Source organism: Ursus maritimus, unplaced genomic scaffold (assembly GCF_017311325.1).
Source record: "Ursus maritimus isolate PB19 unplaced genomic scaffold, ASM1731132v1 scaffold_3, whole genome shotgun sequence".
NCBI lineage: Eukaryota > Metazoa > Chordata > Mammalia > Carnivora > Ursidae > Ursus > Ursus maritimus.
In genome coordinates, this window is record NW_024425563.1 from 94,335,052 (window position 1) to 94,352,883 (window position 17,832).

The 17,832-nt window shown below is 53.7% G+C and overlaps 1 protein-coding gene across 1 annotated transcript in view; it reads left to right on the forward strand.

Moving 5' to 3' along the window:
- Positions 1-13,950, forward strand: part of OGDH (oxoglutarate dehydrogenase) — a 68,034-nt gene extending 54,084 nt beyond the window's left edge. The window contains exons 11-23 of the mRNA XM_040644469.1: positions 5,688-5,867; positions 6,231-6,383; positions 6,606-6,708; positions 6,825-6,953; positions 7,151-7,301; positions 7,508-7,635; positions 7,727-7,905; positions 8,337-8,408; positions 8,758-8,886; positions 9,292-9,364; positions 12,354-12,517; positions 12,630-12,784; positions 12,864-13,950. Of these exons, the coding sequence (XP_040500403.1) occupies positions 5,688-5,867; positions 6,231-6,383; positions 6,606-6,708; positions 6,825-6,953; positions 7,151-7,301; positions 7,508-7,635; positions 7,727-7,905; positions 8,337-8,408; positions 8,758-8,886; positions 9,292-9,364; positions 12,354-12,517; positions 12,630-12,784; positions 12,864-12,984 (1,737 nt within the window). The 3' untranslated portion in view covers positions 12,985-13,950. The remainder of the gene's footprint in view (positions 1-5,687; positions 5,868-6,230; positions 6,384-6,605; positions 6,709-6,824; positions 6,954-7,150; positions 7,302-7,507; positions 7,636-7,726; positions 7,906-8,336; positions 8,409-8,757; positions 8,887-9,291; positions 9,365-12,353; positions 12,518-12,629; positions 12,785-12,863) is intronic.
- The last annotated feature ends 3,882 nt before the right edge of the window (positions 13,951-17,832 follow it).

Genomic DNA, 17,832 nt, shown 5'->3' on the forward strand with positions numbered 1-17,832 from the left:
TTCTGTGAAAAACCCCCCTGGTATTTTGATAGGGATTACATTGAATCTGTAGATTGCTTTGGGCAGTGTGGACATTTTAATATTAATTCTTCCAATCCATGAGCATGGTATGTCTTTCCATTTGTTTGTGTTGCCTTCAGTTTCTTTCATCAACATGGTAACAGTTTTCAGAGGACAGTTCTCTCACCTCCTTGGCTACATTTATTCCTACAGAAGGTATTTCATTTCAGGTATTTATTCAGCCCCACCCCCTCTGTTTCTGGGTCTCCAGTGGCACCAACATCAGACCTGTTGTTACAGCCTCACATTCCCTTCAGATTCTCCATTTGTTGAGATTTGGGGTGACCTCAAGGTCACAGATTCTTTCCTCTCTGCCCCCATTCTGCTGTAGAGATCTCCATTCAGGTTTTTCCCCCGTTTTTTGTTTGTTTTTGTTTTTGAGAGAGAGAAAGAGTGCGCACGAGCAGCTTGGAGGGGCAGAGGGAGAAGGAGAGAGAGAATCATAAGCAGACTTCTATACTCAGCACAGAGCCTGATGCAGGGCTCAATCCTGTGACACCGAGATCACGACCTGACCCAAAATCAAGAATGGGACGTTCAGCTGACTGAGCCACCCGGACGCCCCCCGCATTTTTTTATTTTTCAGTTCTAAACTTTTCACTTCACTCTCATGTCTTTTCCTCTCTGTCTTTGCTGAGAGTTTTTATTTTTTCATGTGTTTCCGACGTGTTCGTAATTTTCATCGAAGCATTTTTATGACGTCTTTTTTAATGTCTTTGTTAGATAATTCTAAGATCAGTGTCATGTTGGTGTTGGCTTCTGATGATTGCTTTTCTCATTCAGCCTGAGGTTTTTCTGGTTGTTGGTTTTCAGATGAAACCAGGACATCTTGGGCTTTGTGTCGAGACTCAGCTCTTACTTAAATCTTCTGTTAGGATTCACCTCCTGGGCATCTTAGGTGGGGGTGGGAGTCCAGGTTTCCCACCCATATCTTCCATGACCCAGGCAGGGGAGGCAGGCAGGATGGCACAGACACTTTGATGCTGCTCCCCGTGTGGCCTCCACTGACACCAGGGAGGGGGTGGATGCCTAACCACCTCATTGCTGTCTGTCTGGACTCCCCACCCCAGCCTTTGTTGGTGAGGGTGGGGGAAGGCCGTGAGCTGGCAGAGCGGTTATTATCTAGAAGTGTTGTCTCCTAGGGGCACCTGGCTGGTTCAGTAGGCAGAGCATGCAACTTTTTTTTTTTTTAAGATTTTATTTATTGATTGGACAGAGAGAGACACAGCACAAGAAGGAACACCAGCAGGGGCAGTGGGAGAGGGAGAAGCAGGCTCCTGCTGAGCAGGGAGCCCAATGTGGGGCTCGATCCCAGGACCCTGGGATCATGACCTGAGCCAAAGGCAAATGCTTAACGACTGAGCCACCCAGGTGCCCCCAGAGCATGTGACTCTTGATCTCAGGGTCAGGAGTTTAAGCCCTATGTTGGGGTAGAGATTACTTTAAAATAAGTAAATAACTTAAAATTTAAAATCTCAAAAATACAACAGTATTAATTTTAGAAAAAAGAAATGTTGTGTCCTAAGTGTCTTGTTCTTGGTCCTCTGGCTTTTCCTCATCTGTGCCTGTTTATGTGTCTGCATCACCTGCTTCTCTAGCCCTGGGCTGGGGTACGGTAGGAGACAGACAGTTTTGGAACCTGTCACTGAGTCATTCCTCGGAACCTAAGGCCCCTGGCTGGCCTGCCTTCTTCTGTCTACCTTCAAAGTTTTGTGTTTGTCCTGCATGTGATGTCCTGGGGTTTGAGCTGCTCTTAGCAGGAGGAATAGGGAAAGGTTCATCTTCATCTTCCAGACGTGGAAGTCCCTATGAGAACATTTACTTTTTTTTTTTTTGTAAGATTTTATTTATTTATTTGACAGAGAGAGACAGCCAGCGAGAGAGGGAACACAAGCAGGGGGAGTGGGAGAGGAAGAAGCAGGCTCCTAGCGGAGGAGCCTGATGTGGGGCTCGATCCCACAACGCCGGGATCACGCCCTGAGCCAAAGGCAGACGCTTAACCGCTGTGCCACCCAGGCGCCCCGAGAACATTTGTTTTAAGTATAAATTCAATTTCTTTAGTAAATGTAAGACCATCCAGGCTATCAGTTTGTCCTCGAGTGGCTGTGGTGACTTCTTTAGGTTGTAGAATTTATGGTCCTAGAGTTTATAGTGTCCTCTTATTAGAATCTGTACTGGTATCCCTTCTCTTGCTCCTGATACTGATGATTCATGTCTTTTCTCTTTTTTTCTTAGTTGGTTTGGCTGTAGATTTGTTGCTTTCAAAGGAATAGCTTTGCTTTCATTACGTTTTCTGTATTTCCCTGTTTTTTAGTTCATTGCTTTCTGCTCTTTGTTAGCCCTTTCCTTCTACTTGCTTTGGATTTAATTTAGCCGCCTCTTTCTGGTTTCTTAGATCACTGATTTGAAACCTTCCTTATTTGCAATATAAACATTTAATAACATTCCAATTTAAGAATCACATTACACGAGTACAGTATAGGTAAGCCATGGGTTTTTCAAGCTTCTCGTGGACAGACTGTGAAGCATTTTGGTGCCACTTAAGTGAGACCATATCCAGGGGCGAGTACCGCAGGATGGCACAGTGTCTGGAAACTGCCCTACCAGTAGTGACCCAGGAAGCTGGAAGACCCCTGGAAGCATGAGAGCTGTTTTCACCAAAATCAGGGATTCGCGTAGCATAAGTGTGATGGTGGCATCAACACCAGTGGGGAGCAACTCCCAGAAAGCAGATCTCGGTTGAATGACAGGAAGATCTTCCAGCAATCAGATCTGCTCTAGCCGGGGGCCAGCTGCAGGGTTGAAGGAGATGGGGCTCCAGCTAGGATGACAAGAGTAAACCATTTGACTTTGGGGTCTCTGGCTCTCAAGCCAGCAGCTCCACTTAGTGGGGTTTTCCCACTGGTACACTCACTGCCTGATGTCCACCGAGAGCCATTTTTGAAGACCTCACTGATGCACCAAGACCAGAAATCACAATTTTCATCACTTGATCAATAGGGAGCTGGTTAAATAATTTATGGTGTACCCATATGTATGTTGTAAGACTTAAATGAATTAACACATGAAAATTAATATATATACAATGCTCAGAATAGTGCCCGGCCCGTAAGTAGGCACTGTGTAAGCTAACTGCAGCGACTGCTGTAATGCAGTGAAACCATTAAGAAGACTTGAAATTTGGGCGCCTGGGTGGCGCAGTCGTTAAGCGTCTGCCTTCGGCTCAGGACGTGATCCCAGAGTTCTGGGATCGAGCCCCACATCAGGCTCCTCTGCTAGGAGCCTGTTTCTCCCTCTCCCACTCCCCCTGCTTGTGTTCCCTCTCTCGCTGGCTGTCTCTGTCAAATAAATAAATAAAATCTTAAAAAAAAAAAAAAAAGATTTGCAATGATCCACAAGATCTGTTAAGCGGGGGAATGTAGAGAGCAGTGTGGACGCACCTGTCTCCCTATGTCCATGTGCGTGCACAGCCCCACACGTGTGCCTGCGCACGTCCATATGTGCTTGAAGACACGGAAGCTGGTAAGAGCAGTGGCTATTTGGAGGGCAGCCAGCAGACTGAGGTCTTACCTTGTCAAAGCAGTTCACATCCTGTGAGGTTCTAGAAACAACGTGCATATCGTGACCACTTGTTAACAGTTCCCTACACTCGTTTCCCTAAATGAGGAGACCCAGATGGGGCAATGGCATTGTTCAAGACATGTTCATCAGCATTCTCCCCGGGACATCGTTTTTTAATTCTCATCGGTTCCTGACCATTGCTAATCTCTTCTTTAGGCAGTGTGTTAAAGAGATTACATTAAAGCAGTTAGAATTCCCAGACTTCCCTGAGAGCTCCTGTTCTGCTCGTGTTTTCTTTACTCTCTTCACTGACACTTGGACACCACAGATCATGACCTGGTGTGGGGACAGGCCATTGAGATCTGTAGCAAGAAAAGAGGGGGCTGCTTTCCTGACGCTCTTGTTGTTCTAAGAACGTACCTAGGATTACCTTCTGAAATTCTCTCCTGAGGCAGCCATCAGATGCTAAATATTTTTCTGTGTTTGTCAGAAACTTAACTGTGCTACTTACAAAAGTAGGAAATAATCCATGTGTCCGACAGCAGAAGTCTTGGCATAAATTTTGGCAAAGCCATAGGAAGCAGTACCATAGAATCAAGAAAATAACATCCTTGAGAAACGGTCACAGTCTGGTGCAAGGCACTGGTGAGGGCACTCACTTGCTGCTGGCTGGAGCGTGAGCGGCGCCCCCGCGTACGAGGGCAGTCTGCTGGCGTTGCGGCCTGCAGCACAGTGCCCTTCCTGGGAGTGACGCAGGTAAGCTCAGCATTCGCTGGAGCAAACCTGTGTGGGAATGTGTCGCCCAGTAGGAGAGTGGACAGACGCCAGTGCCATGAAAACCAAGGGAAGTGGAGCGTCTTCCAGATTAAGGGAGACGAAAGAGGGCACAGGGTGGGGTGCTGGATCGGACACTGGGTCGGGGCAGAAAGGTCGGCCAGGCATCATGAGGCAGTGTGTATGGAGACTGGGGTTCCGATGACATATGCTGGGATGTGGAATTGGTCAGGCTGGTCAGGGAACGTCCCTGGTTTAGCAAATGGGGGCCCCCTACAACTTAGCCCTGCGTGGCTGGGAAGAAGAGTGGGCATGCACGCATGTCAGGGAAAGAGCGTGGACTGCAAAAGGCAAAAAGAAACAAGTGACAAGTGGCAAATCTGAGTAAAGACTCTGTGAGAATTCTTTGTGTTATTCTTCCAACTTTCTCAAGTCTGAAATTGTATCAAAATTGTGAAGTAGGGGCAAGCCTAAGAAGATAGCGTGTATGGTTCAGGCCATGAAGGTCCAGCTGCAGCAGAAGTGCATCCTGTTCGTGGAGCTCAGACGTGGCCGCTGTGGTATTATCACACTGTGTGTGTGCGAAGTATTTCATAGAAGGCAATAGGAGATGTAGGTTATAAAATTATGAATACAGAATTTTTAGTACATAGACAAGGTAAGGACTATCATGAAGGCTTCAGATTTTCCTTTCAAAGAAACAGTGTTCGTGGGGCGCCTGGGTGGCTCAGTCTTAGTTAAGCGTCTGCCTTCGGCTCAGGGAGTGATCCCAGAGTCCTGGGATCGAGCCCCACATTGAGCCCCCTGCTCCTCTGGGAGTCTGCTTCTTCCTCCCCCACTCCCCCCGCTTGTGTTCCCTCTCTCGATGGCTGTCTCTCTCTCTGTCAAATAAATAAAATCCTTAAAAAAAAAGAAAGAAACAGTGCTCATAAGATTAGCTCATCATTATAAGTGAACAAACTGCTGAGTTATAGAACAGCTCCGAAATTTTAAATATATATATATTACACATATATGCGCAAAGAAAAACATCAAAATATTTACAGTGTAGCTAGTAGAAAGATGTGTAACTTTGTTTAAATTAATTTTGTTACACTGTCTTCCAAACTCAATGTGTTGAACGTGGATGAAGTTTGTTTGCAGAATAGGAAACAACAAAACAATAAAAAAACAAACAAAAAGACCACCAAAACCTGAATAGCCACTTGGGGACACAGGAGGCCGGGTGGCCAGCAGCTAGTGGGGCTCCGCCCACCCCGCCCGCAGCCAGCCCAGCGGCATGTCTCTTGCAGATCGGCTTCACCACCGACCCGCGCATGGCCCGTTCCTCACCCTACCCCACTGACGTGGCCCGCGTCGTGAATGCCCCCATTTTCCACGTGAACTCGGATGACCCAGAGGCCGTCATGTACGTGTGCAAGGTGGCGGCCGAGTGGCGGAGCACCTTCCACAAGGACGTGGTGGTGGACCTGGTGAGTGACCTCCATCTGTGTCTGGGAGCGGAGGGGCAGACTCCCCGGGGCAGGCTCACCGCGCTGCTCCCCACTCGGGCTCCCACACAGAGTGGGCCTGCCAGCGTCCAAGGGCCTTCCCGGGCTCACCTGGCCACCCCTCCGCAGGGCTCCTGAGGCCCCAGCCTGGGTGAGCCATGCCGGGAAAGAAGGTAGTTGGAGTTTTGTGCCAGGGTGTCCCCAGGTCACTCGTTTCATCTCCTGTGACAGCGACTCTGCTGTGAAGGAGGTCTAGATTGTAGAGGAGGTACATTGGGGCGCCGTGCAGGAGAGCGGGCAGGTGCTGGTGGGTCCCTGATGCTGGCATGTCCATGCTGTGTCCAGGTGTGTTATCGGCGCAACGGCCACAATGAGATGGACGAGCCCATGTTCACGCAGCCGCTCATGTACAAGCAGATCCGCAAGCAGAAGCCTGTGCTGCAGAAGTATGCTGAGCTGCTGGTGTCCCAGGGTGTGGTCAACCAGCCCGAGTACGAGGTGCGTCCCCGGCTCTGACTCGGGAGGGGTAGAGAGAGGCCAGGCGGGGAAGGGGCTCCGACTCCGAGCAGTCCTGCAGCCCTGAAGCCAGCAGACACGATGAAGCAGTGCTGGGGGCGAAGATGGTAACAGCAGGCTTCTCGCGGGCCTCAGAGCAGTGGTGCACGTGGGGGGGCCTGTGTGGAGCACCCCCCGACAGCTGTGCTGTGCCCGACCCTCCAGGAGGAGATCTCTAAGTACGATAAGATCTGTGAGGAGGCCTTCACCAGGTCCAAGGACGAGAAGATCTTGCACATCAAGCACTGGCTGGACTCCCCCTGGCCCGGTGAGCAAGGGATGTCACCTGTGCCCCTCTGCCCCGCCCCGTCCACACTCCCTGGGGGGCCCCGCTTGGTTCCTGGAAGAGTGGTGGCTGTGTGTCAGCTTGTCCTCCTGCCCTAGGCTTCTTCACCCTGGACGGGCAGCCGAGGAGCATGACTTGCCCCTCCACGGGCCTGACGGAAGACATCCTGACACACATCGGGAACGTGGCTAGCTCTGTGCCCGTGGAGAACTTCACCATTCATGGGGGTGAGGATGCCCACTGACCTGTGAAAGTGTTGGGCCACGTCCCTGGACGTCTCTCCAGCGCGGGGCAGGCCCCGTGGTCCTCCACCCCTGTGGTGGAGGACAGGGTGGGACATCACAGCTGCCAGCCAGGCTGCTGAGGCGCTGCTCTGGTCACGAGCGGGCGTGCAGGGCGGCTGGTGAGCGCCGTGTCTGCGCAGGGCTGAGCCGCATCTTGAAGACCCGCGGGGAGCTGGTGAAGAACAGGACCGTGGACTGGGCTCTGGCGGAGTACATGGCCTTCGGCTCGCTCCTGAAGGAGGGCATCCATATCCGGCTGAGCGGCCAGGACGTGGAGCGCGGCACCTTTAGGTAACACTCTCGGGGTTCCTGTGGCGCCGCAGACAGAAGGGGAGGGCTCTGGTGTTTCTCAAGAAGAAAATCCTGTGTGGGCCCAGAAGCACCCTTCCCTTGCTCTGGCGTGGACACTTCTGTGGAGAAGTGGCCGCCTCTTGGGCCTGCGTGTCGGGGCGGAGCACGGGCGCCTCTGCCTCCTAATCTGTGCTGTTGTCCCTCAGCCACCGCCACCACGTGCTCCACGACCAGAACGTGGACAAGAAGACCTGCATCCCCATGAACCACCTGTGGCCCAACCAGGCCCCCTACACCGTATGCAACAGCTCGCTGTCCGAGTATGGGGTCCTGGGTGAGTGCCCAAGCCCGCAGGCCCTTGTCCCCGCCGCCTGTCCCGCCGCAGCCCCCGCCCGCTGACTCGGTGCCGCCTCCTCGCTCTGCAGGCTTTGAGCTGGGCTTTGCCATGGCCAGCCCTAACGCCCTGGTCCTCTGGGAGGCCCAGTTTGGTGACTTCCACAACACAGCCCAGTGCATCATCGACCAGTTCATCTGCCCGGGACAGGCCAAGTGGGTGCGGCAGAATGGCATCGTGCTGCTGCTGCCCCATGGCATGGAGGGCATGGTGAGCACGCGCCCCCCCCCCGGCCCGGCCCTCTCCACCAAGCCTGGGACGCTGGCCCCAGAAGCTGGCGCGGCGCAGTGTGGTGCACCCCCATCTCCGAGGGCAGCTGTCGGGTCCTGCATCACCTCTGGTGAGAAGCAGGAGTGCCAGTGCCGGTGCCGGCCATCCTGGCTCAGACCCCCCTGCTCACCTCGCTGCAGAGGCCCCGTGGGAGACTGTCTCAGGACTGGGGGTTGGAAACCGTGCAGAGCCAGGGTGTGGACCCCTCCACGCTCTGGGGGAGGGAAAGGGATGGAAGAACCAGCAGGTCAACGCAGCTCGGCATTTTTTAGACCAGAAGTGACCTGAGTCCATTAAGGAAGAGACGTGGCGAGTGCACCTCGCGCACCTCTGCAGAGCTCCCGAACCATAACTTGTGTGTCTGGTTCCAGGGCCCAGAACATTCCTCTGCCCGGCCGGAGCGGTTCCTGCAGATGTGCAATGATGATCCGGACGTCCTGCCGGTGAGCAGAGTGGCGGCTCCCGCTGGCCCCCCAAAGTGACAGTCCCCCTCCTGCTGCCATGTGAGGAGCAGCTGTCTGCACTGGGTCTGGGCAGACGTCTTAGAGGAAAGAACTCAGGCTCCTCTGGGCTGGTTTCGGCGGAGCGTTAAGACTTGGCACAGGGTGACCGGGAGCCAGTTTCTAAGGCAAATCAGTCTGGGCTGTAGGTAGAACCAGTGGTCTCCAGAGGACCGGGAGGGATGGAGTGGGACAGAGAACCCGCCGCGTGAGGTCCTGGCGGGGTTCCCCGGGGCAGCTCTGCACCAGGGACTCAGTCCACTGGGCCTCCGGCCTCTCCCTCGAGCTGCAGAACCTGGAGGAAGCCAACTTTGACATAAACCAGCTATATGACTGCAACTGGGTCGTCGTCAACTGCTCCACTCCTGGCAACTTCTTCCACGTGCTGCGGCGTCAGATTCTCCTGCCCTTCCGGAAGCCAGTCAGTTGGGGGCGTCCCTGCCCAGTGGGAGTATGGATGTGTGAGTGGGTGGTGGGCGGTGGTGCGCCGGGTCCCAGTCAGCAGGCTCCCGGGCAGGGTTTTGAATGGTGAGTAGAAGGGTGTGTGAAGGGCCCACAGGTCGAGACAGCCCTGGCCCCGGGTGGGGCCCCACGGAGGAGCTGGGGGCTCTCTCCCAGGTACAGGGTGGGGACACCCGGGCTCAGTAGGCTGGGACACATCCTGGAGGAGTGCATGTGTGGCTGAACGGGAAGCAGCTTTGTCCCGGCTCCTCCTGCCCTGTCCCCAGCCTAGAGATGCACAGGGGCCGTCCTCGCCACGCTGTTGGGCCTCCTTCTGGAGCCTGCGGGGCCTGATCCATCGCGGGCCTGTGCTTCTCTGTTCCAGCTAATCATCTTCACCCCCAAGTCCCTGCTGCGGCACCCCGAGGCCAGAACCAGCTTCGATGAGATGCTCTCAGGTGGGTATGGGGCAGGCTGCCGCTCTGTGGGGCTCAGGGCCTGTACCTGAGGGTCTCACTGTGGACCTTGCCACCTTTTTGATTGTTGGGTGAAGACCACTGAACATGACAGCCCACAAGTCAGAGCTTGCTTGTGAGTTACTCAGAAGGTGTGTCTTGCGCCCCACCCAGGTCTGCGGCCTTCACGTGAGTGTGCCCCAGGCCTCCTTTAGAGGCAGGGAAGCAAGTCTGACCTCAGAGTAGAGTCCCCCCACTGCCCAGCCGCTGCTCCCGGAGGGCATGCAGTGTGGCCCACAGTGTTGAGATCCTCACTTGGACAGCAGGCAGACACAGCATGGAGCGGCCCCGTGTCCCCAGGCTCCCTGGGCTGGGGGAGCCCACCTCCTCCCAGCCGTGGAGCCCCCTTAGTTGTCAGTCAAGGTGAAGCCCTCCTTGGTTGGTTCGTTTTCCCATTTATCATTATTATGGTGAAGCGCACATAAAATTTTAAGGTGTGTTTTTACGTGTGCACCTGGTGAGTGTTAAGCACGCTCACACAGCTGTGCGGCTACCTCCAGAGCTCCCGCTTTCTGTCTCTGGTCTTGGCTGTCAGAGGCCCCGCGTGTACGTGCGGGTGTGCGGCAGGTGTCCTCCTGGGTCTGCTCCTTGCACCCACGTCAGAAACCCCTTCCCGCTTGAAGGCTGAGTAAGATTCCAGCATGCAGATGAACCACTTGTGTCTGTTCATGCGTCGGTGGACATTGGTTGCTTCCACTTTGGAGCGATTGTGAAGGATGCAGATGTGAGCGTGGGTGTGCGGGTATCTCTTCCAGAACCTGTGTTCGGTTCGTTGGGTCGTATCCCCAGAGGTGGAACCGCGGGGTCCTACAGTGATTCTGTCTTTAGGTTTTTGAGGAACCTCTGTACTACTTTCCCCAGCAGCTGTGCCTTTTTATTTCCCCACCTCCACTCGCGAGGGTTCCAGCTTTTCCATATCCACGTCAGCACTTGGTCTTTGTTTCCTGCCCATGAAGAAATACCTTGTTGTGGTTTGATTTGCATTTACCTGCAGACCAGTGATGGTGAGCCTCTTCCCACTCATCTGTGGCTGGCCAGGTATCTGCTTTAGAGAAGTGTCTGTCAGTCCTTTGCCTGATTTTCAGTCGGGTTGTTTGCATTGTGGTTGAATTTTAGAAGTTCTTTCTCTATGCTGGCTGCTAATCCGGCACCGGATAGATGACTTGCAGCTGTTTTTTCCCATTCTGTGTGCTTTACTTTTTTTGTTTTTTTTTAGATTTTATTTATTTGAGAGAAAAAGAGTGAGGGGGAGGGGCAGAGGCAGAGGGAGAAGCAGACAGACCCCCCCACTGAGCGGGGAGCCCAACACGGGGCCTGATCCCAGGACCTTAAGATCATGACCTGAGCCAAAGGCAGATGTTTCACTGACTGAGCCTCCCAGGCGCCCCCCGGTATGTTGTCTCTTGATGCACAAAATGTTTAAAATTTCGTGAAGTCTACTTTTCTTTTTCGTTGCCGGCGCCGTTGGCATCACTTCCGGGAAATCACTGCCACACCCACTGTCGTGAAGCATTTGCCCTGTTTTCTTCCAAGAGTTTTATCATGGAGGTTCATATGTTGAAGTCTTTAGCACATTTTGGGTTAATTTTCGCATGTGGTATGAGGGTCCTTCCTCTGCATGTGGACATCCCGGTTTCCCAGCATTCGCCAGAAAGACTCCCTCTCTTCCCCACTGAATGGTTGGGGCTCCGTGTCCGTGGTCTGCATGTGTGCGTGCCGGCGCTTTACGGTTCCGGGTGCTGTGGCTCCGTGCCGGCTTCTGAAGTCGCGGACTGTGCCTCCTGCAGCCTCACTCTCCTGTTGTAGGATCGCTTTGGCTCCTCAGGGGACTTTGAGATTCCATGAATTTTAGTATAGATTTCTCTGTGTCTGCAGAATAACCCGTCATTGGGGTTTTGATAGGACTGAATCTATAGATCACTTTGGGGACTGTGGACGTCGTAGCAGCAGCAGGCCTGCCCGCGGGTGAACACAGACGCTGTTCAATGGCTCGTGTGTTCAGTTTTTTCCAGCAGCGCCTGCTGTTTTCAGTGTACATGTCTTCCCCGTCTTTGCTTATTGTTCAGTGTTTTATTCCTTTTGGCGTTGTGGCAAACGGACTTTCTTGTTTGTGTTTGCATGGGTCATTGTTAGTGTGCAAAAATGCATCTGAGCTCTGAGTGTTGATTTTTTTATCCCGCAACTTTGCTGAGTTCGTTTATTCTAATTTCGAGGTTTTCTACATATGACATCATGTCATCCACACACAGATAATTTTATCTCTTCCTTTCCAATTTAGAGGCCTTTTATCTTCTCCCCCAGCTGCTCTGGCTGGGACTTCCAGTACGAGGCTGGAAGGGAGTGGGGACGTGGGCCTCCCCCTCTTGTTCCTGATCTTAGAGGAAAAGCTCAGTCTCGCACCACTGAGTATGACGTTTGCTGCGGGCCTTTCCTATCTGGCCTTATCCCGGGGGGGCACAAACGTGCGTGCGTGTGTGTGCACATCACGAGGGGAGGCCCTTTGCTAGGTGCCGCTTCCAGAAGGCCGCTCGCTTGGAGGGCCTGGCCCCGACGGTGGAATCCAAGTGTTTGTGCAGTTGTGCGGAAGGCTTCAGGGTTTGTAAACTCGTGGGGAGTCTGAGCGGAGTGATCACACTCCGTTGCCCTGGACGTCCAGAATGGGCTGTTCGGAAGAAGGAACCGGCGTCACCTGCCGGCCGAGGCTGGCCTTGGCCTACTGTGCGCCGCCACGATGCGCTTCTCGAGGCTCTCTTGGTCTGGATGGATTCAAGGGCATCTGGGCTGGTGCGCATTGGCAGCTGCGTGTTGTGGCGTCAGCCCGTGTCACGGCCCTGCCTTGGGGGCCCCGCTCGTGCACGGCAGCAGCAGGAGGGCCCTGGGTGTCCTCCGCCAAGTCCTGAGAGAACCCCCGGCTGTGGGGATTCTCTCGTAGGAACCCACTTCCAGCGGGTCATCCCAGAAGACGGCCTTGCAGCCCAGAACCCGGAAAACGTCAAGAGGCTTCTGTTCTGTACGGGCAAGGTGTACTATGACCTCACCCGGGAGCGGAAGGCACGGGGCATGGAGGAGCAGGTGGCCATCACGAGGATCGAACAGGTGAGGGTGGGCAGGGCACAGCCGGGGCCCCCTGAGTCTCCTCAGCTTCTGGAGCATCCTCCCGGGGTCGCCGCGTGCCCCCTCCTGACCGCACCCCTTGCTCTCTCCACAGCTGTCCCCGTTCCCCTTCGACCTCCTGCTGCAGGAGGTGCAGAAGTACCCCAACGCCGAGCTGGCCTGGTGCCAGGAGGAGCACAAGAACCAAGGCTACTACGACTACGTGAAGCCCAGGCTGCGGACCACCATCAACCGCGCCAAGCCCGTGTGGTGCGTGAGGACCAGGAGAGCCGCCGTGGGGGCCGGGCCATCTGTGGCCTCACCCTCACGCCCGCTGTCACCCCCTCAGGTATGCCGGCCGGGACCCTGCCGCTGCTCCAGCCACTGGCAACAAGAAGACCCACCTCACGGAGCTGCAGCGCCTCCTGGACACGGCCTTCGACCTGGACGCCTTCAAGAACTTCTCGTAGACTCCGCGTGGGCCACTGCCCTCCACAGCCACGGCCGCCCCTCGCTTCTCAACTAAAGAATAGTGCCTCAGCGCTGCCCACACCTCTGCCCGTCTGCTGCACCGCACTCCCCCTCTCTCGCTTACCAGTTAGGCTGCTGTCCCCCATGTGCTTGGCTGCCCCCCCCAGGCCAGAGCCCCCCAGGCGCTGTGACTTCCATCTGGCTGAGCATCCTTCGTGGAGGCTGCGGGGAGCAGGAGGAGGAGAGGGAGCCCCTGCGGATGTCCTGGGAGGGTCAGCTGTGCCCCAGCCCTCCGGCTTCCCCCGAAGGACCAGCCTCGTGTGGCCTCCCAGGTACTGGCCGTCTGGTCACCCAGCACAGGGGCTGCTGCGCCCGGACAAGGTGGCCGCCTCTTCCCACCCCGAGCACCAGGCCCCTTGGAGGGAGCCGTCACTGTCCAGACTTCGTGGGGTGGACTGGGTTCTGGTGGGGCTCTCCCTGCGCGGGGAACCACGGCACTGCTTGGGGCGGCTGGCGGGAGGGGGCCTGCGCCCGGCCTGGCACAGAGAGGGCAGGTCCGCTCTCTGCAGTGTCCACTCCCGCCTCTCGAGAGGGTCCCGGGCCACGTGTGGGGGCCGTGCATGCTTCACCCACTTGGGGCCAGGTGGCACCGGGGCCACAGGGTTTATGGGGCTCAGGGCTCGTGGCCAGGCTGCTGCCCATTGCCCGCCTCCCGCCTCCTGCCTCCCGCCTCCCCGCCCTCTCCAATACCGTGGAGACGGCAACATTCTTCTCTGTGCTGTGCCTCAACCGGTCCGGAGGGGGAGAGGAGGGCCAGGGCCCAGGGGCGGCAGCTGGAGGAGAGGGGTCGCTTCCCTCACCCATCACAGGGACAGATCTGATTTATTTATTTTGGTTAAAAAAAAAAAGAACAAAAACAACTTTGCATTGCATTTGGCTTGACCCATAAACGAAGTTACCCTCGGGCCTGTCTGCGTGTCCTTCTTTCTCTCTCGCCCCCCGTTGCCCCCCCAGAAGAGGCTGACCCAAGCCTCCCACTCTGCCTGGGAGGCAGCCCCTCACTGCTTGGCCCTGTGTCATGGGTGCAGGTTGTGTGGCTGGTGTACCCCTCTCCTCAGCCTCCCCTGCTCCCTGGCTGGTCTGTGCCCCTGGAAGCCCACACAGCTCCTCCAGCCTCTGCCAGGGCACCAGCCATGCCAGCAGGGCCTCTGGGGCCCCATGTCCCCTCTTGACAAGAGCCCCACCATCTTGGGCCCACAGCACACCATCCTTGGCCTCCTGGGCAGAGGCTCAGGGAAAGGCCGGGGTGTGGACATAGGGGCTGATGACTGCCCCATCCTCTAGGTCACACCTGGGTCCCTTGTCCTTGAAGTCTGCTTGGAATCTCTTGTTGTGTCCTTTGTGCTTCCTGCAGCTTGGGTCTTCCAGCCCTGGTGGGACGGTGGCCACACACAGGCGGAGCTGGGCGTGGGGTCGGGGCAGCATGACCAGCACACCACTGCGTCTGACGCAGTTGGCTGGATTAGGGCATGTGCACAGAGAGCTTCAGGGGCAGTTGTGCAGGGAGGGGCGACACTGGGCCCTCCCAGGGCAACTCTGTCCACTCTGCCTGCGTCATCCCTGCCCCATGATCACACAGAGGAAGAATCCTCACGTCTGGGAGAGCATCCTGCGTGCTCAGCCAGGGCCTCAGGGAGGACAAGTGTGTGAGTGCACGTCACCATGAGCACACGTGTGTGCCTGTGCTCGAGTGTGCAAGGGCCTGCTGAGGGTGTGGCCTGGGGTTTTCTGGATGGAGAGGATCTTTCAATACCCGAACCATTTTGAAAGGGGTGGGAGAGCCTTGGCCGGCTCTGCTGGGGCGGGGGGGGGGTGAGGCCTGAGCAGGCTGCAACCCCCAGACACGTGCACCTGGGCCCAGGAGGGGCCTAGGGGGTGGCACAGGTGGGCAGGTGTTGTGTGAGGTGCCCACCCACTGGGCTGACTCCATCTTCTCCAGTGGAAAGAGAGGGAACTGGAATCCGTGTCAAACCTGTTTCTGCCCGGAATTAGCTGGGGCCGTGAGCTCCCCGTCAGGACAGCATTCTGTTGGGACTGCACTAAGCAGAGATGATAAAAAACCGTCAGAGCGAGCCACATGTGTCATACTGCGCAGCTCGGGCCCTGCTGTCCTCCCGGAGGCCCCCCACACACACCCTCTACCTGTCAGCCCCTTCCCCACGGCCTCATCAGGCCTTTTCTATAGCTGAGCTGTGACACATGACATTGGTTTCAGGTGTATGACATAGTGACTCCATGTTTGTACAGAAGGCGAAGTGACGGGCGCAGTAGCCCATCTGTGACTCGTGCTTACCGTCACTGTTCCATGTGATGCAATCTTTTAAGATTTGCTCTCAGAAACTTTCAAATGTGCAACATGGTATCATTAACTACAACCACTGTGCTGCTCTCTAGACCCCAGGACTTCCCCACTGTATGACTGGAAATGGGTACCTTAGAGCCCCTCCCCCGGGGCCTCAACAACCCTCCCTTCCCCGCCCCCAGCCTCCGGGATCATGACCTGAGCTGATGGCTGACGCACGACTGAGCCCCCAGGCGCGCAGTGCGTTTACTCCTGTCAGTGTCCCTGTCAGCACTGCTTTAGCTGCGGCTCGCAAACTTGGATATGTTCTATGTGTTTTCATTTTCATGGGGTTTGGTACGTTTAAAACTTTTTCCTTGAGACTCCCTCTCTGAACTATGTGTTGTTTCCTGTTCTCTTTCTGTTATCAGTTTGATTCCATTGTCAGTAGAGAAATGCACTCTACAGTGACTTTCAGTTCTGTTACATTCATTGAGATTTGCTTTGTGGCCCATGATATGGTCCATCTTGGTGTGTGTTCCGTGGGCACTCGGAAGGAATGTGCGTTGGGTGAAATGCTCTGTCAATGTCCAGTAGGCCCTGTGGGTTCAGGGTGTCGTTGAATCCTTCTGTGTCCTTGCTGATTTTCCGTTCCGTTTCCCGTCAGTTGAGAGAGTTGTGAAGTCTCCAGCTATAGCTCCAGGTTTGTCCGTTTCTCCTTCTGGTCCTCAGTTGTGGTTCATGTATTTCGTAGCTTTGTTGTTTGGTGCGTTCATATTTAGGATTGCTGTGTCGTCTTGGGAGGCAGACCCTTTTTTCATTATATAATGTTCCTCTCTGATAATTCTCTTTGCTCTGAAGTCTACTTTATCTAAAAATAATAGAGCCGTCTGTGCTTTTTTTTTGGCTAATATTTGCATATATATGTATATCTTTGTTTCTCTTTTTCCATCCTTTTACTTTCAACCTGCCTATAAGTTATTTTTTTAAGTGAGAGGCTTGTAGATAGCATGTATTTTTTTTAAAAAGATTTTATTTATTTATTTGACAGAGATAGAGACAGCCAGCGAGAGAGGGAACACAAGCAGGGGGAGTGGGAGAGGAAGAAGCAGGCTCATAGTGGAGGAGCCCGATGTGGGGCTCGATCCCGGAACGCCGGGATCACGCCCTGAGCCGAAGGCAGACGCTTAACCGCTGTGCCACCCAGGCGCCCCAGCATGTATTTTTTATCCACTCTTCCAGTCTTTGTTTTTTGATTGGTATACTTAGGGCATTTACATTTCATGTACTTTTTACTATGTCGGAGTTCATGCCATATTATTTTTGTTTTCTGTTGGTTCTAATTTTAATTTCTCTCCTTTTTTCCTGCCTTTCTCTGAGTTATACATTTTTTATAATTCCGTTTTTATTTATCCGTAGTGTTCTTGACCATTGGTATTTGTCTGCGGTATAGTTGTTAGTGGTTGCTCTAGGGATGACATTACATATACAAAACCGTCACAGTCTGTTGGTGTCATCATTTTTAACAGTTCAGGTAAAGCGCTGCCCATTACCCTTTCCACTTAAAATGTAATTGCCCTAAACATTTCCTCCGTGTACATTTAGGACCATATCAGACAGTGTTCAGTTCTGCTTCAACCACCAAACATAATTTAGAAGGCCTAGTTCTGTTTTATTTAACAACATGTTTTGCTGTCTGTGATATTTTTTCCTTTCTGGTATTCAAAGATGCTTTCTTTTATCTTGTCCTCTCTGTTTACACAATGTGTTTTATCTGTTCCTTCAGGGTAGGTCTACTGGTGACAAATTCTCTTATTTCTCCCACATCTGAGAATGTATGTATTGGCCGCCTTTCAATTCCTGAAGGACATTTTTGCTGAATAGAGGATTCTGGGTTGACAGTTCTTTTAGTATTTGGAAAATGTGTCACTTCCTTCTGGCCTCCCTGGTTTCTGATGAGAAATCCTCTCTTGTATTAACTGCCCTGCATGGAACAATTTGGATTCGACTTCAGTTTTTAGAAGTTTGCTTACGATGTGTCTTGGCCTTGGTTGCTTTGGGTTTATTCACTCCGGGATTTTCTCCCCTTGAATATGTATGTATCTGCCTTCTATCGTATTTGGGGTGTTTTCAGCCGCTCNTCCCTTGGGTGCTTTTCCAGCTGCCCTCTTTCTCCTCTCCTTCCAGGACTCTGATAAACACAAATGTTAGACCTTTTGTTATAGCCCCACAAGCCCCTGAGCTCTGTTTTATTTTGTTTTTCCGGTCAATTTGCTCTCTGTTGTTCAGACTGGGTAATTTTTATTGTTCTTCCTTCCAGCCGCTTGATCCTCTGTCCTCTCCATTCTGCCAGTAAGCCTACCCATTGGATTTTTAAATTTCAGTTACTGTATTTTTTACTTCTGAATTTTCCATCTGGTTCTTCTTTATATCTTCCATTTATTGAGGCATTCTGTGTTTTAAGTTTGTTTTGAGAGTGTTCATAAGTGCTTGTTGAAGCATTCAC